The sequence below is a fragment of the Enoplosus armatus genome, chromosome 5 (assembly GCF_043641665.1).
Source record: "Enoplosus armatus isolate fEnoArm2 chromosome 5, fEnoArm2.hap1, whole genome shotgun sequence".
NCBI lineage: Eukaryota > Metazoa > Chordata > Actinopteri > Centrarchiformes > Enoplosidae > Enoplosus > Enoplosus armatus.
In genome coordinates this window covers 15,881,227-15,903,088 of record NC_092184.1, presented here as the reverse complement: position 1 = coordinate 15,903,088, position 21,862 = coordinate 15,881,227, and the positions used below count along the sequence as shown (strand labels likewise).

At 41.1% G+C, this 21,862-nt stretch overlaps 1 protein-coding gene across 2 annotated transcripts in view; it reads left to right on the top strand.

The window, feature by feature from the left end:
- Window positions 1-19,702, top strand: part of LOC139285376 (lissencephaly-1 homolog) — a 36,061-nt gene extending 16,359 nt beyond the window's left edge. For both annotated transcript variants that reach the window (XM_070905939.1, XM_070905940.1), the window contains 9 exons: window positions 2,980-3,064; window positions 6,393-6,467; window positions 6,775-6,981; window positions 10,810-10,978; window positions 12,672-12,774; window positions 12,887-13,115; window positions 15,050-15,151; window positions 15,295-15,451; window positions 17,027-19,702. In XM_070905939.1, coding sequence (XP_070762040.1) covers window positions 2,980-3,064; window positions 6,393-6,467; window positions 6,775-6,981; window positions 10,810-10,978; window positions 12,672-12,774; window positions 12,887-13,115; window positions 15,050-15,151; window positions 15,295-15,451; window positions 17,027-17,100 — 1,201 coding nt within the window. In that variant the 3' untranslated portion in view covers window positions 17,101-19,702. The remainder of the gene's footprint in view (window positions 1-2,979; window positions 3,065-6,392; window positions 6,468-6,774; window positions 6,982-10,809; window positions 10,979-12,671; window positions 12,775-12,886; window positions 13,116-15,049; window positions 15,152-15,294; window positions 15,452-17,026) is intronic.
- The last annotated feature ends 2,160 nt before the right edge of the window (window positions 19,703-21,862 follow it).

The window sequence follows — 21,862 nt, the reverse complement described above, 5'->3', positions numbered from 1 at the left end:
GACAGAGGAAGCCTTTTGATCTTATTGAAACAGACCAAGTTTACAGCTATAATATGAGCTTTCAGGCTTTCTTTTGTTCTTCTTCCCCTCTTCTATCTGTCCTCTCTGTCCACATACTCGCCCTGCCCTCTTTCTCACTATCTCCCCATCACGTCATCTAGCTGTGGGCTGCTAGTAACCATGGAAACCAGCCAGTTTGCTCTCCTTCTGTCGGCATTAGTACACGTCTTTCCCCCCGTTATCTTCCCCTTCTTCGATCTTTGAGGAATGGACATATTGAAAACTGCATGTTGGTGTGTGGTTCGTTTTGATTTTTTGCCACATATAGGGGGAAGTGGGGGTCCAGGGAGTGGTGTATACTTGTATTGTCAGCACTGAGGCTCTTGGACAGATGTCCATTCTGACAATATTATCCACTGCTGCTAAGCTATGCTTTTGAGTGCATATATTTGAAATATATTATAACAGGAGGTGTTGTATATAAATATTATAATAATATTGTAATATATGCATATGACACTTACTGTTGTAGGCTCACCTCTGTGTGGCTACCTGTTTCTTATAGCTGTGCAAGACTGAAAGCAGATGAAAATAGAGTTGAATAATTCCCAATTTGCTCGTACTCTCCATGGAGCTACATGTAACTTGTCAAATTCCTGCAAGGTTATTTGATTTCCTGCCCTTTTCAGGTTCTGCATAGAAAGTTTGACCAATGCAGAACCTTTTGAATGCCTCTCCATAATTCCAGACAATCTTTTTAGTCCTGGTAGTTCAGGGTTTGGTGCATCGACAGCCAGGTGGTCTTCCTTCCATCCTCTGAATTAGACTGTAAATGGCTGGTGGGGCATCTCATTGTTGAGTTTGGTGGAAGCACACCTGCTCATACACACTGTACTGACACACCCTCACCACATCAAAGCTACCTCTGTGCCTCAGCTCCCCTCACCTGCTTATACACTTTCTCAGACATGCTAGTGCACCCCGGCCCTCCCCTCCAGTTTTCTAGACTTGCGGCAGGCAGCCTGTCAGAGTAGTAGATAACCTCCTGCTAACCTTGAGCTGTAATAAGACCTGCTCCTGTTGTCATGGGGATTCAGGTGGGCAGAGGGAGACGCGGGTTTCAGTGCTCAACACTGACCGAGAGGGCGCAGGGGGCACAGGCTGGGCTGACAGATTGTACCCCCCATCCCCTTCATATTGGCACCTCAAAGCCTTGCCTGCCTGACAGCGTGTCTGGCTTCTCCTGGCATCAGTGGTGGGGTTTGCTGTGCGCAATCACAGGAGGGTTGGAATCAAGGAAATATTGTATTACTATTAGAGGTAAATAGCATTTTTATCAGACATTCATGATTCAGTGTCTTTGTTTGGGTTCCTTACATGTCTTTTTTATTTGCCTGGCGTGTAATAGAAAAACTGAGCGCACAGCTAGAAAAGTAAAAAGAAAAATAAATCCAAACCCAACCCTGTTGAAGTAACTAGTATCCACGTGAGTTCTTTGGTCATTGAAACTGCAGGGTTAAGACTTTGTATTCCAGTGATTTTATTTACTCACAAGAGACATATAAAAAATAAAAAATAACGGTCAAAATTGAAGCAGCAGAGGCTAAGATATCCTGACTTTTATTCCTTATTCTTGGTCAAGACATTATACAACTGTTTTCACAGACCAAGCGGTACTCCCTGAGAATAGTGTTAAATACTGCTCCACTTTAATGTATGATTATTACGATGTTGACATAACAGACATATGGCTGTAATCGATATTGCAAAGAATAGTTTTCCAGTATAAATCTATATCATGACATGGCAAACATACGGTACAATACAACTCTTCACACTAAAATGTCAATAACTCATTTTGTTTACATTTTGCTGAGAATCATTGAATTGGACAGCAGAATTGTAAAGTATTGCCTTACTTAGAAGATTGCATGAACTGTATATATACACAAATTGGATGTTGAATAAAAAAAGGAAGTTAAATAAATAATTTACTTCTCTGCACCCTCATGAGAATCTAATTAGATGGAGAATAAAAGCCTGAACTATTGAGACTAACAGACTTGAACCTCATTAATAACTCTTGGTAAATTGAACTGCTGCTGAGGCTGCAGTCCTAAACCAGACCTGTATGTGTGTGTGAATGTGTATGTTAGCTGTGTGTGGGTTTTCCTTATGGCGGCCATAAAACATTAGGAGTGAAGATGGTCGCCTTTCTCCTCACTTTCTGCTCTGCATGTCAAGTCTATTGTCTATCCTATCTGGACATCTCTCTTCACATATTTGAAATAGTAAGACAGTTACACACCTCTGCTACCATCCCAACCATCTTTGTGTCAACAGTCTGAAAGGTCTGCTGTCTTTTGAATATCTACTTCAGTTTGTCTGCAAACTTATGCATGAAAAGGAGATCAACTGGATTAAAATATAAGTATCCAGAAGCTTATTCAGTTCACATAAATTATCCTGTGTCTCCATGATTTGTCTGTCTGTCTTTCTTTCTCTCTGTCTATGTAGCTGATGGTGGGATGTACTCTGACTCTCATTTTCCCCATATCTACACCATGGGGAGTCATCCCTTCCCATTATTTGCCCACAGCAACAAGAGCTCATTATAGAAGCCAGACAGATGTGTTCTCGATTTGTGTCAAGTGTGTGCGTGTGTGTGTGTGTGTGTGTGCGTGTGAGCGAGCAGGGTACTGTCTGTGTGTGTTGTTATAGGTAGTGCTAAGTGTTAGACTGCATTCATGCATGCCAAGCATTTTTATTATATAGCTAGAAGTGTGATAACAGTCTGAATGTGTGAAAAGCACGTCAAATTTACATCTTTGTCTCATTTCCTGAACATGCTTATTTTCCGTCTTTGTTTTACAGTGTTGAATACAACTCCATTACTCACGCCGTGTCTCGTGGCACTTTAACAACTATCTTGTCTGCTAATCAGGAGAACTAATTACGGGTCCTCTTTGTCTGTTTCAGAAATCGAGCGATAGCCGATTATCTACGTTCCAATGGATATGAAGAAGCATACTCCACTTTCAAGAAGGAGGCGGAATTAGATAATGTGAGTAGATTAAGGGTGGACACATACATCCGCACAACCAATCAGACCAATTTATACAAACAATGTGCCTTGATTTCCACTTTATTTGTCATTGTAGTCAACATGTTCACGAGTGTGACCGGGCGCACCTGCACCCAATTATGGTGGTCTGTCTGATTAGGGGATTTATGCTAAACGCTCCTGCTAACTAATGTTGAGAAAAGCTTTTATCCACTTGTAAATATTGCATTTACAATACTGCTGTACATTACCTCACTATTTTCCTTGTTCTTACATTTTCTCCATAATACCAAAATGCAGCATTCAGCCCCTCTTCACACTGCATCTGGGCCATGTTCTCCTCATCTGTCCTTTTGTACCTTGTCCTATTCTTCTTGTCCGTTACTATTTTCCAGTGCAACCATTTTAGCGTGTACAATCCAAATTTTTTTGTTGTTTTGGACCTCTGCACATTAGATCTGAAATGAAACAATGACTGAGGTTAATGTGGCAACATTAATTTTGATTTTAGGGTTTTTATACCCACATTAGATAACAAGTCTACAAGTCTAGGGATCTTAGCCCTTCAGACATACTCCCCCACTCTCATCTGAAAATACATTTAAATATATTGAGTCATATTTAATATTTGCCATTAATTCTTTACAGTCAATAGATATTGGTTATCTATGAAGTGTGGGCACTGGCAGACCATTAGGATGCTCTTCCATGTACACTTTTTGGTTGTTGTGTGGGCTTTTAGCTTTCAATATGATCTTTAGCATCTGTAAAACGTGCTCAGTTGGATTGAGATCAGGTGACTGAACATTTTAATGCCTTGTTTTCTATGCTTAGCATCATTCCATTGTCTTAAAATGGGGGGAACTAAACAGAAAATGGTCTAGGACTCGGTGCACACCCTCTATCTCTCTTAAAGATGGAAGTCAGCACTTAAACGTCATAGTTATTGTATTATTTCATACATAATATACCATAGTGCAGTGCCAAAATGTGAATGAAAGTGTGCTGTGTTGTCTGCACCCCTGGAAGATCAAAACATAGAGGTGGGACCATAAAGTATTTTAACAAATTCTCCAAATGCTCCTAAAATGTATTCCTGCAGCTCCAGTGATCATGGCCAAACTGTTAACTCATACTCCTGTTTGTAATGTTATTACTAATTCACCTTAACCCCTTTTCATCTCAGACTCTTTCTTCTCACTCTTTTTTTTGCCTCTGCCTCTCTGTAGTACCTCTTCTTTCACCTTGTTTTCGCGTGACACCCCACCCCCTTCTCCTCTGTGCCTTTTTATTTGTTCGTCTTCCAGACGTTTTCTCTGTGGCAGGCTGAATAATAGATGAATGGCATGGAGGGATAGGTGAACCCTGTACCCGCTATTAGCGCTCAGCCACACACGCACCTTGGCAGCACCATGCTAAACAACCAAATTATTTTTAGTACCATTTACTCGACGCCATATTGTTAGACATTTTTTACAAAGGCATTTTTTTTATGTCTGCTAAGTGTGGTTAGATTTTGTTCAGAGTGAATTTAATGGTCTTTACCTTGGCCCTTTGTGGCTACTCGAGTAGCAGTTTAAGGTTAATGCTATGTGAGGCGGTGTACATTAGCAGGTTTTCATAGTAGGAATAATTAATAGGGGTCCACCTTTTAGTTTTTTTTTTTTTTTTTTATTTGCCTCGTAAAAGAAAAGTACATACCTGCATGCACACAGTTACACACATACACATGCATGGTTACTACCCACTGTCAAAAGACTGGCAGGCTGCACTGAAGTCTGGCACTTCTCGTGTGTGTGTGTGTGTGTGTGTGTGTGTGTGTGTGTGTGTGTGTGTGTGTGTGTGTGTGTGTGTGTGTGTGTGTGTGTGTGTGTGTGTGTGTGTGTGTGTGTGTGTGTGTGTGTGTGTGTGTGTGTGTCTCTCCAGGCAGATGGCAGATTAGATGATGGCAGACTTGTCCAAACTGCTCTCCCTCTACGCTTTCCTTCTCTCCTCCATTTCTCTGCAGTGCCTCAGTTCATGTCTTTGTCTTTATATATACCTCCATGTTAGTCTGAGGAGTCACCTCTTGTCATTGAGAAGTGTTAAATGTAGGCGTTTGTGGTGCCTGCAACTCTCCACACCTCTAGGATATCTGCTTTTGTTTCCAGCTGAGGCTGAGGAACTAGCTGTGAAATTGGAGCGCAACGCTAATTTTCTCCCTCACTGACACTCGTGGCTGTCTGTCAATGTGGGTTTTTGATGCTTTGATAGTTAGTAATAGCCTCAAGGCATTGTTATACACCAAATGGGTGTATAGAATAAGACTAAACAAAGCTTTTTTTGTTGCCTGTGTGGGAAAGTCCTTAACATTTTAAGATGTCAAATGTTTAGTTAAGTCATGATAGAATTTTTTAACATAACAACTCAGAGTCCGAGACCTTCATAAATATTTGCTAATTTGTGTTTTTTTGGTTTTATTTAGAGCTGAAACAATTAGTTGATTGACAGAGTATTAGTCTGTTCTGACAATTGATTAGTTGTTTAAATAATTTCCACACAAATGCATAAACAATCTCTAGTTTCAGCTTTTCAGATGTGAAGATTTGCTGCTTCTCTTTGTCAAACATGATCGTAGATTAAATATCATTGGATTTGAGATTGATGGTTGGACAAAGCAAATAATTTGAAGACATTTCATAGACCTAAATGATTAGTCAATTAATTGAGAAAATATTTGCAGGTTAATTGATAATGAGGATTAGTTGCAGCCCCATAGTTTGTATCGTAGCGACAGTGAAAACATGCCACCACATTGTTTTGTTTCTGTCTTGGCAGTCAGGAACGGACTGTTCGTGCCATGAAGTCCGTTATGTAAAAAGTAGTGGCCAGCTCTGGGTATTAGCCTGCAGGTGGAATCAGGCTTCTGTCTGCCAGGGCTGCCACAAGTTAACTTCCACCGCTGCCTCCAGTACCGGGTGTGTGGCTGTAAGCTGCCTAAGCCTTTCTTGTCTGCAGGAGATTAGCTTGTGTGAGAAGGATTAGGACTAGGGTGTGTTTTTTGTGTGTGTGTGTGTGTGTGTTTGTGTTTGTGTTTGTGTGTGTAGTATGTATGTGTTTGTGTGTTGTACAGTAGGTTGGCGGTGTCTGGCAGTCAGTGTTGGCCTGGGAGGGGTGTGTAAATAATTCCCTGTTCTTTCTTACTATAGCCAAAGACCTCAGCATGCCACCCCTCCTCCGTCACAGGCCTCACCGATTATGCTGGGCCCACGACTTGGATTGGCTTTCTTCACATGTTTGCTTGATATCCTTTTTTTTCTGCCCCCCCCCCCCTCTCCCCTCTCCACAGAATGAAGAATTGGACAAGAAGTACGCTGGCCTTTTGGAAAAAAAATGGACCTCAGTCATCAGATTACAAAAGAAGGTTTGTGGGGGTTTTCCTCATCAAAGAATGCTTGTGGGGATTGTAGTCTTGTGAATGGTTCGTGACATTACTGCTGATTCCACTGTTAACGCTGAAATGAGGTCTACCAAGGACTGGAAGGAATTAATCCAACTGTTTATATATAATAATTAGTTTAAAGCACACACTCCAGAAAACTTAACACCCTTAAAAGCCTATATTTTATGAATCTATGTATTCCTTCCCTGGTTTAATTATCTAGACACATCTCTATATACTGTACTCTCTGTCTCTACACCGTTAACTTGTACCTGTACACTCCGGCCAGGTGATGGAACTTGAATCCAAACTGAATGAAGCTAAGGAGGAGATCACCCTGGGTGGGCCCGTAAGTCAGAAGCGCGACCCCAAAGAGTGGATCCCACGCCCACCAGAGAGGTACGCGCTGAGCGGCCACCGCAGTCCAGTCACCCGCGTCATCTTCCACCCAGTCTTCAGTGTCATGGTGTCGGCTTCTGAGGACGCAACAATAAAGGTCAGTGCGTCCGGATGGTGAGTTCACAATGGATTTGTTGCAGGGCTTGCCTTCAAATGGGGCTGTGGAATCCTTTATTTTTTTATTTTTTATTTTTTCATGGTTTTCAAACAGTGTCCTGCAGAGAACTCCAAATAAAAGCTGCATCAGGTGATTTCAATGATTAGTTTTTGGGCTGAAGCTGTGCAAATCAGTGAAATCGCTGCTGAAATCCCTAATGGAGACCTGCAGGGTTGTGCTGTTCCTTTGCACATGATCAGATAACCCTAATCTGTTGATGATCATCTGTTGATGTTTGTTTCTAGTTGAACATAACCATGTACTGTATGTACTTACATATGTACACTTCAAGGTTTACAAAGCCACAGTTGGTAATGGAAACATGGATGATAGTCTTAGACTAATTTATAATTCAGTGAAATAATGTCAGCTGATATGTTGTCAGACCTGATAATAAGACAACAGCATTTATGTCAAACTGAGGTCACGAATGCTGTCATGTGTCACAGAGTTGGGTTTACAAAGAGGTTATTCATTTAGCAAACTGGTTAGAATATGGATGTTGATGGTAAGTCCCTCTGAAACATCTCGTAGACTGTAGAGAGCCCTGGTTATGGATCCATAGATGAGTTGTCGAAACAGTTAGCTGACAGATTTAAATTCATTCCTTTCGGTTTCCCCTCATCTACCTGATAAAATGACAATGAATATTTTCCTTGAATCTCCATTTTTCCACTTGGATGAACAGACCTCCTTCTCCCTCTCTTTCGTCTCTCACCAAAGTAAAACATTTTTTATTCTTCAATTATTTCAATGTGTGCTGCCATTTCTTTCAGGGAATGTAAACAAAACTCAGCTATACTGAAAAGAAACCGAACTATAAATAGAATGCTCTGTCAGCCCACACGTTGTCACATGACTATTTCATTTAAATATAAATTGAGCTTTAGTGTACAGCATGTACAGTCTGCCAGTATCTATAGTGTTAACCATAAAGATTTAAATATATAAATACAAATAAAACCTAATATTGGCTGAGAAAAAGCCATTTGTATGTTAGCAGTCAGCTCACATCGTTTTCTACAAGAATTATTTCTACAAACCATTATTCAGTACATGACGCCTTCCAGCTACACATACCCAGCTTACACAGATAGCACAGCTGTGGCTCTGCACGGGTAATATTTGAGTATGCTAATGTTTTCATTGGAGATGGTTGGACTAAATCCGGCATTTATACTTGAAATGAGAAATGTTCACATATAGTATTCCTTTTAAAGAATGGTTTCAAAGACAAAGAGAGCTTTTAGAGCTTCCTCTGTTCATCTTTGGATATTGGCGAGCTAAAAATGAAAGCATGCATGGTGTAGTTCAAGGTGATAAAAACACATCTGGCTTTAGAGACAGACTGCAGTGTCCTTTTGTTTGTTTGTTTGTTTTCACACGTCCTCACCACATTACAATAATTGGATTCAGGTTTGCAGTCGACAGTGTTCTTTTTTAATTTAGTGCCAGCTTGGTGGCAGCTCTATCACACACAGCCTTTGCTCACTCTGTTGAATGCTGCTCCTCTCTCCTCCTCTTGAGCACTGCCTCCACTGCTCTCCATCCTAGACACGCCCTGGATTACACATCGCTTTCTCTTTCTGTTGTCTATGCATCCCCAGATTCCATATATAAACTCCATAGTCTGTCTCTGGGCTATTTTTGCAGCAGTGGCTCTCCCTTGCCTCGCTGCACAATGCCAATACTCTGTTGAGCTGTTTGTTCTGCATATTTTATTCATGAGACAATAAGAGACACATGTACATCTCCTCAGCTACACCCACACGGCAGGAATTCCTCTCTCAGTTTTGGCATCTTCTTCCTTTTCCATCCCCACCCCACCCTCCCATTGCAAGCCCGCCCTCCAGCATCCTGCCTCATTTATCTTCCATTTAAAGCATCAGCTGCCCCAACATGACGACCCTCCATCCGAGCCATCCATCCCTCAGGAGGAGGCAGGCCTGGGCCCAAATCTAAAATTCAGCTCTGCTTTCTTGCACCTCTTTTCCTGGCTGCCTCATCTCTCTGTGGCCTGGCCTTGCCCCCCCTGTGTCCTACTTTTCTCCTCCTGAACAGCCCTGTTAAATTTTTAACTGAGGAGTAGACCTTGTGCTCTTTACACTCTGTCACTGACTGAGAGGCTCATCCGCTTTCCACCTCATGCCAGTGAGACAGCCTCTCAGGCTATATCTATCTATCTCTCTATCTTTCTCTCTATATAGCGATATATAGATATATCTAGAGAGAGCGATATATAGATATATCTAGAGAGAGAGCGATATATATATATATATAAAATTTAATATTTAATTGTGTTTTTAATCAACCAAAATAAAATTGCCAAAAGTTAAATGACAAGATCACACTCATCTGTACGGTTAATATGTAGCTGGAGCCAGCAGGCAGTTCGGTACTTTTTTCTGAAAACCCTAACCCAGCATCAATCTCATCTATGTGTTGCGCCATTTTTGTTACTCATTCCTGTGTTTGTGTTGTCCCTCACTCAGTTTCCCTCGTCTTCACCCATCTTTTTCATTGTCCCCATCTTTTTCATTGTCCTCTCTCTTTGCATGGCAAGATGTTACCTTGAGTCTTTGCATGGCAAGATGTTACCTTGAGTTCAGCTCTAACCTTTCGCTCAGACATGTCAACCAGAGGTTAGGTTAATTTAAACGAGAGCAAAGAGCTTGGGTGTTAGCTTACCCATCGCTCACTTCATAAATGGCGTATACAAAGAAAGTCTGTGTATTATTGTTGGCCTTTGATTGACAAAGATCCAAGGCAGTTTCCCTGAAAGAATGTAAACTATTAATCATCATGAAAGTTTTTTGGCAGCTTCTTTAATAATGTCCTGGAGGAGGGCCAGTAGGAATCATTGGTGACACAGCATTGAGGTACAGGTAGCTAATGGATTGTGTGTGCTTGAGATGCTGCTGCTAAATACTGTTTTATGTGTGTAGACTGTTAAACCTGGTGTACCTCCAAACACATTAGCTGCATTGATCTTCTCCAGGATAAACCCCCCTCTGCACTTTGTACCTCGCGGCCATCTGCACTGTCTGTAGTTTCCTTTGGGGGGAGGCAGAAGGACTAGGGCGAGGGGGAGGAGAGGGGGGTCTCCTGTCACCGTCTGCCCCAAATCCCCCACCCCAAGAGAGAAACCAAGGAGGGTTTATCCCTCCATGACAAACCGTCTGTCTGCTTGAAAACCAGAGACGTAACAGCTTTCTCAGGCTAGAAAATCAGGCTTACTACTGTTCACTCCATATTCTGTCTGTACTCCAACTGGCAGTGCCGTACTCGGCACAATAATGTGTCTCTGTTTTTATCAGGCCTAACTGTAACCCTAATCGGCATCCTGGCACATGCATCCATGCCATTAGCAACAGTAATGCATCACAGATTCTGTAATTCAGTATACGAAGAGTGTGTGGTGTCTGCAAACCGAGGCCTTTATGAGCTCTTAAGACAAATGGCATTGCAGTATGTAATTTTTAATCACGCCATCAGCATATCTTATTGTTGGGACTGTAATATGACTTCTCTGGACAGCTTGGTTCTCTCGGCTTGTTTTGGCTGCTGGACTGTTCAGCTAAGAAACAAGGGCACATGGGACCACAGATGATGTGACATTTGGGGGCTTTGCTCATGTTTGGAGAGGGATTCAGTTTGAAAGGAACAGCATAAGTGTGTTTATCAGTGATATCATATGGCTAAAATGTGTATGTGCTCTTATATGTGGGTTTCTCTAAAGCTAATGTATGTATATGTTCTCTTCTGCAGGTGTGGGACTATGAGACAGGAGACTTTGAACGCACACTGAAGGGCCACACAGATTCGGTGCAGGACATCTCTTTTGACCAGACCGGCAAACTGCTAGCATCCTGCTCTGCTGACATGACTATCAAGCTGTGGGATTTCCAAGGCTTTGAGTGCATCAGGACCATGCATGGTAAGAAGACAGTGCTTTGCAGGACTACGTCAGGAATTTGCAGCAATGCATCACAGCTGCTACCATTTGTGTTATCTATGTGAACATGCTCACTGCCTCATAAATGTAGCTTGTGAATGTACGCAGGGCTCAGGTGGTGCAGATGCTCTTCGTTATCACATTTGATGCTGCTGATGAGCCTCAATCTGCTCCCTTTCACAATGCTGAGATTCACCACCAGCTCTGACAAATTGGCTTTTCTAGCCATCTTGTCTCTCTTTGTACCCACACTACTCTCCAACACAGTATACTGCTTGGATTCAGCTCTTCTTATAATGTAATCATTTACAATCATTGAGATAGTAAAGAATTGGTTTAAGTGTTTTTAATACGCCCATCTACATTATGTTTTGATTATCTGAGACTCTACTTATGCCATTGGTCATGTCTTCACTGAAGCAATCCTTACACCCACACATGCATTCACCCCCCTCTTATACACCCTAATTGCCAAGTAAATGATGGCAGCATAGTCTACGCGCCCTCTGGCCCTGCTGATTTTAGCATTCAAATCATTTTTTTCCCTTGTCGGAATTGTGAGAAAGCCCCCCATCAACCAGCCAGCAGCAACCCAAACAATATGAAGCCATAGCATTTCACATGTTGTTCTCCTCTTCATCAGTCTGCTAGAAGTGCCAATTAATGTCTGACTGTGAAGCAGACATGAATGAACATCAATGAAACAAATAACCCTACTTAGCGAACAGACGAGAAGCACTCTGGTTTTCTTACATTTATGCTGGAGTTGTAAATCCTGCATTTTGTGCAAGTGAGCAACAGATTTCACTGGTTGCCAGTCTTTTTTGTTGTAAACGAGAGTGAGAGCTCCTGGCACGCGTCCTCAAACAGACGAGCTGCGTTCACACTGCGCAGAAAAACATTTAAGTGTAGAAATCACCATCGAAAACCTTCTATTAAACTGAGCCCGCTGTCTAGTTTTGCTCCCCACCATTTCCCCTCCATGCTTCTTTTTATTCCCCGTCTCCATTCACTTTTAATTTATCTACTCAACCTTTCCTCCCTTTTTCATCCACTCCTCCTTTTTTCACATCTTTAAAAAAAAACACAAGGCCAACTGGTGAAGTAGATTAGTGCCGATTTGGACAGCAGTTTAATTATCCTCTTCAGCAGATAGCACTTTTCTGTGTAGCTGCCACCCATTATTGTAGCCTGATGGCATGTGTATGCGCACACACACGCACACACACACACACATACATACACACACACACACATACAGTTAAGCTGGCCTTTTAGAGTACACTTACTGTTGTCTTCATCTGTTTAGCAGCTTAAATATGGCCCAGTGTCTAGGTAATTAGGCATCTCTTATTCTCCGTGGAACAAAGTAAGCCCCAGCAAATTGGCTGCCTCGCTTGTCATTTAATTGGCTAATTACAACCAAACCATCGTTTTGTGGCGCTGTTGGTGGCTGAAGATATGTAAAAAGTCGTTGCTGAATTTTTTTGTATGATTCATCTGATTAAAGTAAAGACGGACAGATTTAAAGGGGTCGTGTTGTCACTGAAATGATTAGATTACATTTTCCACTAGCTTCAAATGTTGAGTTGGTTTGTGTTGCTCAGAAAGCTTTATAATGGTTTCTGTCTCTTACTGAGATCTTGTTTTTGTTTTTGTCCTTTGTGTTTTCCAGGACATGACCACAATGTTTCGTCTGTAGCCATCATGCCCAACGGAGATCACATTGTTTCTGCCTCAAGGGACAAAACCATGAAAATGTGGGAGGTGGCAACTGGGTACGTGCATTAACATCCTTAAAACCACTTTTTTTAAAGCATGATATTCTGTTTGATTGATCACGTCCACTTTGACAACATGATAACCCCTTTACTGATTTCTGTGCATTAGCTACTGTGTGAAGACCTTCACAGGCCACAGGGAGTGGGTCCGTATGGTGCGGCCCAACCAGGACGGCACACTGATTGCCAGCTGCTCCAACGACCAAACGGTGCGTGTGTGGGTCGTGGCCTCCAAAGATTGCAAGGCCGAGCTGCGGGAGCACGAACATGTGGTGGAGTGCATCTCCTGGGCACCAGAGAGCGCCTACCCCACCATCCAAGACGCCACAGGCTCCGAGGTAAGGGACCGCTCAGACCTCTTCCCGTTTCCCCCAAAACACCTACTATACTCTAGATCAGTCATACATTTAATTACATAGACTAAACTGTAAGCAAAGGTGGATTAACATATATAATGCTCAGGTGGACAGTGGACCAGTAGCAGATCAATATAAGTGTGCTAACTGGTTGTTCACTGGTGAAAAATTGGTGGGTCTAAAAACACATTTTCCAGATGTTGCCCCAAATGAGACAATGGCTGACTGGTCAACTGACTGAGCTATCAGACTGTCCCATCACACAAAGCGTGGTGATGGCGCTCATGTGCATCCTTGAGTGAAAGCAGACCTAACCGGTAAACTCATGGCGATGTACCGAGACAAAGTTTGATTTAATGTTTTCTTTTAGTGATAAACAGTAGTTTTTCTTCACACTTATCAGATGATGGAGAGTGTTTTCCTTCTCTACATGTGTAGTCATTTCAGTTAGTTTCATACGTCATGGCTCAGACTCGCAGCCATGTGAACAGACCAGTTTAAATGTGTATGTGTGCCTGCATACACAGACGTACTATCAGCATGGCCTCGAGTCAGCCCAGACTCCCTCCTCATGCCTTGTGATCTGAAGTGTGTCCAATTGTAGCCTTGTCAGATTAAAACAATATTTGCCCCACAGCAGTTGTCCCATTCTAACCTGCGTGCAGTGAAAAACAATGTTCTTCTTGCACAGAAGCTGGGGGTTTTTTTGTTTCTTAACTGACATGAAACATTCACAGAAGTTTCATATTGCCAGATAAATGGAGTGATGGGGACCTGACGCCAGAGAGACATCTGTTGTCACACAGATGTTTGCATGTTTGCTCTCAAACTAGTTGTCCGCAATATAAAACACTCTCAGTCGCCCCCAGGTACTTTATTTGGGATGTTCTCCTGCTCTGTATGTTCTGGTACAGTGATTGTCTTGTAATGTTATTGTGCTGTTAATAAAGTTAAAGTAAAAATCAGGCAAACAGTACAGGAAGTATTGGAAAAAACTGAGCATAAAATCAAATGGAAATGTACAAATGTAAAGATTAATAACACAGAAATGGAATAATAACTAATTTAAATATAAATGAAACAAGTTAATTAGAAAAATTATCATTGTTTTTCACAATGTTTCTCAAGAGATTAAATGTCTTAATAGCTTTTTTGTTTTCAGAGACTTTACAGAATTCAGACAGAATTATATAATGTCTAAGTTCAACACAAAACAAGGTTATGTTTGGAAGCAACTAAAGAAATCTGTCTTTGTGAAAGTGCTGTTTGCCCAAGAGACACAGCAATTTCATCGAATTATCAATTTCACAATTGGCTGATTTCTGCTTAGATCTTTTACACCAAGGCAGTGAAACACAGCTTTACTGGTTATTTCTTAGATGCACCTGCCGGCCTGTTCGAACACAATCTCCACTGATGCAGTTGAAAACTATTAGGCATGCAATGACTGTTAGCACCAGCGTGCCTGACACAGCTTGTAGGCATCTTTTGTTACCGTGTTAACAGTACTTGGTGGTAAATGTAGCAGTTAATAAATGTGTTTAAGATAATCTCTCTTTCCCCATGGTAACAGATGACAAGCTTTATTTCCTTTTTTTTACTCTGGTGATACAGGAATTGATACAAGGCCATAGTACAGTTCCTTAAAATTAGATTTCCTTAAATAATTAGATTCTTAAAAATAATAAATGTATTTGGTCTTTGATTATACTCTATATACATATAATTGTCACCTTAAAATATTTTCAGACTTAATGTTTTTGACAAAAAGGCTTCTACTTGAATGAATGTGTAATATTATTTGTGTTCTGTGCTTGAGCATACTTTTTATTCCTTCCAAATAATGAATTGTACATATGCTGAATTAGTTTTGCAACATTATTCATATTAAATGTTTTCCCTCTTTGCCTAAGCAGACCAAGAAGAGTGGTAAGCCAGGCCCCTTCCTGCTGTCTGGCTCCAGAGACAAAACCATCAAGATGTGGGATGTTAGCATTGGCATGTGCCTTATGACACTGGTGAGGGCAAACAGTTTTGTAATGTGTATGTATATTTAGGTAAAATTTGGGTAAAATGTCTATAGAGTGAAAAAATGTTGCTTCATGAGTGAGATGAATTGGTTTGCAACTGGTGTCTTTAGCAATGTCTGCTTGTCTGACAGGTTGGCCATGACAACTGGGTGCGTGGTATCCTCTTCCACCCTGGAGGCAAGTTTATTGTGACCTGTGCAGATGATAAGACCTTAAGGATCTGGGACTACAAGAACAAGCGCTGCATGAAAACCCTGTGTGCCCACGAACACTTTGTTACCTCTCTGGGTAAGCAGCTCCTCTCCCCCCAAAAAGCTTAATCCTTGTTATTGTTTGACCAGTTGGTCTCCTGAGGTGCAGCAGGAACCTCTTTATTTCACACTCATTGGACAGTGGAGCTGGTTTCACAAATATCTGCTTTAGCCAAAGGTTGAGTAATTGTAAAGAAGCCCAGTTTCTCCACCGGCAGTGTGTTGAGCGTCCTGAGGGTTGCTGGCAGCTGGGGTTTAAGAGGTAGACAAGCGCTCCAGGATTTTCCCGCCTCCCCCTCCTCGTATCTGCAGCTTTTCAGCAGATCAAGGCTCGGGAACTCTCTTGAGGAGCTCTTCAGCCAACTTTTCCTTGGCAAGCCGTTTGAAACCCAGTCCTCTTAAATCCTGCTTCAACTAAAGAGGATATCGCTGTGAGCTATTGATGTGATGAATTCTGGAGCGGTGTGGAAAAGACAAAGCACCTTTTGTTTGACATCATTGAGGGGAAAAAAGTATTATTTTCCCCTTTTTCTAAAAAGTATTGTCCTGTCTGAACGCACAATACCAAGTGCTTTTCCCCAAATGTGTTTGCATCCTTCTTTTTAAATAGCCTGATAATCAGACTGAATAATGAAGTGAATAAATTCTGTCATTTTCATGTTAGCTTATTTTTAGGAGGGGGATTATTTTGTTTGGTTTTTCCATAACCAGTCAGTAGTGGGTGATGTATCAATGTTAACGTTTTTCATGGTGATATAGAAATAGCTCTTAAATCTGCATATTTCTGAAAAGTCATGTTTGATAACAACAGTAGAGGGGTGACATGAAATGAGGGAAGAAAGAGTTTCCCGGCTGGTCTCGAACCAGCAATGCTGTGATTACACTGTCATGACATAGCTGTAGCGATCTCATCCACACTTTTCTCTATTTTTTAGCTATTTTTCTGTCATTTTTAATCAATGCTGCTATTTTTCTGGCTCTGGTACAGGAAGATGATGTCCCTATTGTTAATGCCACCTACAAAGCTCTGATTGCTCAATTTATGTCCAAATGGCAGAACAACATCTATCAATGACTACTATTTGAACTGCTGATAAAATCTGAGATGTGAGCAGTGATTGATTTCAGATTGCTTGGTGGCATCACTTGCTATGCCATGCTATGCTATGCTATGCTATGTTTCCTACACATAAGGCTATACAAGTGTTGTTTTGGCTGCCCATTTATGTTTTGACCCATTTTAACAACAGCAGAGGGTCATATCAAATTCAGTTGCTCCAAATCCTCAGACATGTCACGGGGAACAGCATATATATACGTCTGCTCTTGTTAATTCAAACCGAATGACGTTGAGGTGTGGTTATCAGTTACACAGTTAACTGTACAGCACACAGGGGTAACTGAACCTACTCCTATGCTGCTCTCTCTGAGTTGCATTCAGAGGCCCGTTGTGTTGTAGTGATTGAAATGGGTTGGCAGTGGGAAGAAGACCTCCCAGAGTCTATTTTCGACCTCTGGGACACACTGGTAAATGTGTGCCGTAGTCTTGTTGCATTAATTTCCTATTTCCTCTCTTTTGCTTTGTTCTCATGATCTTTTGTTACTTCCACAGATTTCCACAAGGCTTCTCCCTACGTGGTCACTGGGAGTGTAGATCAAACAGTAAAAGTGTGGGAGTGCCGCTGATTTGGACCTTGGAGGATTGGACCACCACCCCAATTACCCAGGCGCTCCTCTGGATCCCACCTCCCCTCCTGCCATTCCACCTCACCCTTTCAGCCCACCTCCCCCTCCCCTCCCCCTCCCCTCCCCTCACCTAACCTCACCCGCACATGATCATCTCCTCCTCCGGCTGCACTTACCACCATGGTTATTTACCCATTGCGCTCTCTGGTCCAATAACTATTGTCCTTCTATGTAAATTATTCCTGGATGTAGATCGAGCTATTAAATGTTACACAAAAAAGTATTCTTGCATGGTAATCCAAAATTGTATACTGTAAATTTACATAACGTCTAGAAGTACCATAGGTTTACCACGGGGCTGGCCGTCTGTCACGCAGCCTTACCGACCAACCGAAGGCAGATGTTTTTGACTGGGTGTAAAATGTAGGGCACTAAAAAACGATAATTTAAGAAATGACAGTGTCTTTATGTGTAAGATTTATTTTTGTCTATTTTTTTATTTAGGATTTTTTTTTCTCTGTTATTTCTCCTTCACTGTCGTAGTCTGTTGGTGCCTAGCTTGGTGAAACTTTCGAGAGATAAGGCAGGAAAAGCATATATGATGCGATAAGATGCGATTGTCTGTGGGGCTTTGTTATTGAAATAATCTGTAGCTTTATAACATCACTTCTCAAGTGTGCATACCATTTCTCTTCATGTGGAACTAGGTAATATTTTAATGGCTGTATATACGAATGTTTCAAACTGTTGTCCTTGGACCTCGGGGGCTTAAAAACAGCTTTGTACTCTTGTCATGGTGGCACATGAACCACTGCTAGGCTTTAGATAAATTATCCCATTTAATGAATCTGCAGAGAAGAATAAAATGTTTAAAAGTGGCTTTGTGAATAACTGCAGAGTTTTTCACTCGAAGCCCAACTGTAGAGAGCAAGTTTGTTTGGCTTTCACTGTCAGAGAGCGCCCTGGGTCACAGTATCTGAGCAGAGTTCAGGGATTACACCTGTTTAATCTCTAGCACTTGATAAAGACATTGGGTGTGTCTCCCTTTAGGAGACGATTTCCTGTGACCTTGCATGTCAGACTTGTTGAACTGAAGCCTATGTCCACTTCTAGTCCCCTGACCCCAGTTAGTCTTGGCAGGGTTTGGTGTACCATAGGAATTATGTAAAGTCAGAAGATGTTCAGTTGTCCCACGGCGCCTCTGGAGACTACAAACACGAGCCTTGTGTGAAATAAACCAGCTAAAGAGAAAACATAAAGGCATGAGGAGTCAAAGTGAGCCCCCTGGGTTTGATATCTGGGATGTGCAAAGATCTCTAATTTCTGAGGGGTGAAATATATGTTCTGCTTAATAAAAATGGTTTTGAGTAAAAAAAAAAAAAAAAAAATTAGTTTTCTGTGAAAATATGAAATGTAAATTTAGCTTGTTATTAAGAGATTTGGCAATTTTGTATTATCGCACTAAAGGATGAACTGGATGGGAATTTAGGATTAGTGAGGAAATGCTAGCAGCAGACATGCTAAGTGATCTGTAGATGCTGTTTTGTCTGTAGAGGGGTCTGATGCTGAGGTTGTTGTAAAGCGCTTCTCACTGTTAAAAGAGGCAGTGGCAGCTCCTGGATCAGATATGGAGGACAATGCTGAAGCCCGAGCAGCGAGGATCTCTGCAGACAAACCCCACAGACCACCTCACACGTATGCAAACGTCTTCTGAGTGGCTTTCCTCAAATGTTCAGCTGTTGATCTTTGCGGAGCTGTAACTGTAAGACAGGACGATTTTTGGAAAGACTGGAAAATAACTGTAAACCAGTCCATGCTGTAGAAACAACCATTCCACTCCCCTTGGAGGACGAAAAAGAAATGAAACATCTTGCTTCTAACTGTAGCTGACAAGGTGGTTCATTAATCTTGCACATCCCTGTTTTCACTAAATCTTTGGTCCTTTAATGATGATCAAAGACAACATTAAAATTTAATGATGTTGATAAATGCATAAACCTATAATTTCTGATTAGCCTTTTCATTCCAATGCAGTTCTTGGCTAATAAAGAATTCCACTGCTTAACTGATCTTCTTATCTTTGCTTCTTTGCCACATTTTCCTCTTCTTGTGTGTACTGGATGTGGTGATCTGCTGCTCAAGCTCCTGCTAGTGGCTACTGTGAGCCTAATGTGACCTGTTGATGTAGCACTGCTGCATGTAAACCTGCACCAGAGGCAGAGCTGTCAGAACTGTATTCTATTACAAGCTTACCAATACTGGAGCCTCCCCTAACACAGGCCAATTGTTTTGAAACACGAGGTGAGAAACTGTCTCTGTGTATTTAAAGTAGGTGGACATTTTGGGAGATAAACTTATTTGCTTTCTTGCTGAGAGTTGGGTGGGAATATCGATACCACTCTCGTATGTGCTGTAGTGTTGCATATGAAGCTGCAGCCGCTTAGCTTAGCATAAAGACTGGAAACGGAAGTGGGTAGCCTGGTTCAGACTATTTCTTAATCGGAACCAGTAACTTCCTGGAGTTTCCACTGGTTGCCTGGCAACTAAAATGCAGTTATAATATTTGTGATGATACTTTTATGTAATTTTAAAGAGTTTAGCAAAAAATATAAAGTCTTAAAGGGAAATAGTGAACATGGTTTCTTTTTAGAAAATAGACGTTCGTGAATAAGAATTTTCCCAGTAAAATTCTAACATTTTCATAAATAAAACAATATTCTCAGTCTTTTATATTCCAACAACAGCCAGTTTTAAGTTGTGCTTCTAATGTTGAAAATGCAGTAAATTACTTTTTGTAAAAGAGATTCTGCTGAATGTTTTACAACAGTACAGTTGATAACCCAGAAGTTGTTGACATGACAACCGTTTGTATTAGGTATGTGTTTCACGACCGGAACCAGTAACTTGCTGGTTGCTTGGCAACTGCTCTCTGCTGTTAGCCAGAGCCAGGCCAGCTCTTTCCACTTGCTTCCAGTCTTCTAAGCAAAACTTAGCTAATGGAACTCCAGCTATGTATTTATCGTTCAAACATAAGTGTTATCAATCTTCTCATTTAACTGTCGGCAAGAAAGCGAATAAACGTGTGTCCCTAAATGTCAAACTAAATCCTATTATATGAATGTGTCCTTGTTCGGTTGTTTTGGTGAGTTCAGACAGCTCTGTTCATTGGTTGTAGAAAGGCTGGTTTTGTTGTGTGTGTGTGTGATGCTATTTGAAGGAGGCTTACATCCTCCTTATGTAAATGCAATGGGATTGTGGCAGACTAGGATGTCCCAAAGGAGAATCTCTCTTTCAGGGAATGTTACTCATGTCTCCCTTTGGTGTGTGCCCCCTTACAAAGGTCTTTTTTTTTTTTTTACAAGCTGTTCTTCTCTGTCCTAACTTCTTAGGCAAAGACTTTGGGTGGAGAATCAGCTAATTTTGTAGTACAATTTGGCATGGCTAATGAAGATGCCAATGTGTTAAATGTTCTAGCTGAAGCCAAAAATGGAGACATTTGTCAGTACAATCTGGTTTAGCTTGATAAATCAGCCTCTTTTTGTTGGTCCAACACTGTTTGACCAACTTTTGCAAACAATGCTAGTCTCCTCAGGATCACGCTATGACATGCCAGACCATAAAATGTAACTTAAAAAAGTCTTCCCTTCCTTGGTTTTACTCAAGGAAGGTGGTTGATCAAAGGTCAGGACGATGTGTGGTTTGTTTCTTTTGTAAGAATCGTTGGAAAAAGCTACAACACAGATGCTGGTGTTGTATGCAAGTGCGTGCCCTGTTGAAGAAAGTCCCCTTTTGCCATTTGCAGGTCCCAAGCAATCCCTGTTCTGCTTTGGTCTGGTGTGTGAAGGGACTGACAGACAAGTTTTGACTGTCTGTGGGTCGTTTCCTCTGGCCTCAAGTCCACCTGTCCTCTGTAACCTGCCCATTAACAACATCCGAGGACTTCAGACTGCACAACAAGCTCCTACAGGAGAGCTCATGATGTTTTCGCCACTAATGTCTCACTCTTCACTCAGAAAACTGTTAACAATATACCTGGATGTCATTATTGTTTGCGATATAATAAAAGAAGAAAATCTGCATCTGTGTTGTCCTGTTTATTTGTTTGGAGCTGGAGTTACAGTTTATTTGAAGTTGGGTAAATAAAATTATGACTGACAGTTGACAGACACACCCAGAAGATGTTTTTACTCATACATTTAATTGTATTTCCCCCCATAATTTAATGGATCAAAAGATATTTCCATTCTCCATTTATCATAAAACTAGTACAAGTAAAGCTCATATATTGAAATAAAGTTAAACAAAAAAGAAATAAAAAAAGAAAACAAACTTTAAAATGTGCAATTGTAATATTTGTTAAGTTACTCTGCTTTATGTAAATGTAATGAATTTCGAAAAAATGTAAAGTTTTGAAGGGAAATAGTAAACATGGATATTCTTTTAGAAAAATGACATTTGTGAATGCAGAATTCCCTGTAAAATAGGGTTAGGGTTAACTTTTATATTAAAATTAAAATGTTTTGGTCTTGACACTCAAAATATACTATAACATCTTAAACAGACAGCTTTAAGTAGTGTTCAGAATTTTGAAAAAACAGTAAAACAACATTTATAAAAGAGATGAGTGGCTGATTTCCCTTAATTTTTCCAAAAAGTTGAATCAACAGCTCTGAAACTGTTCACATGGTTACCATTTTAATGACGTCAACACGCATCTGCGCAGAGAGGTGACGTTGCAGAGAGCCAGGAAGAGAGTTGCAGA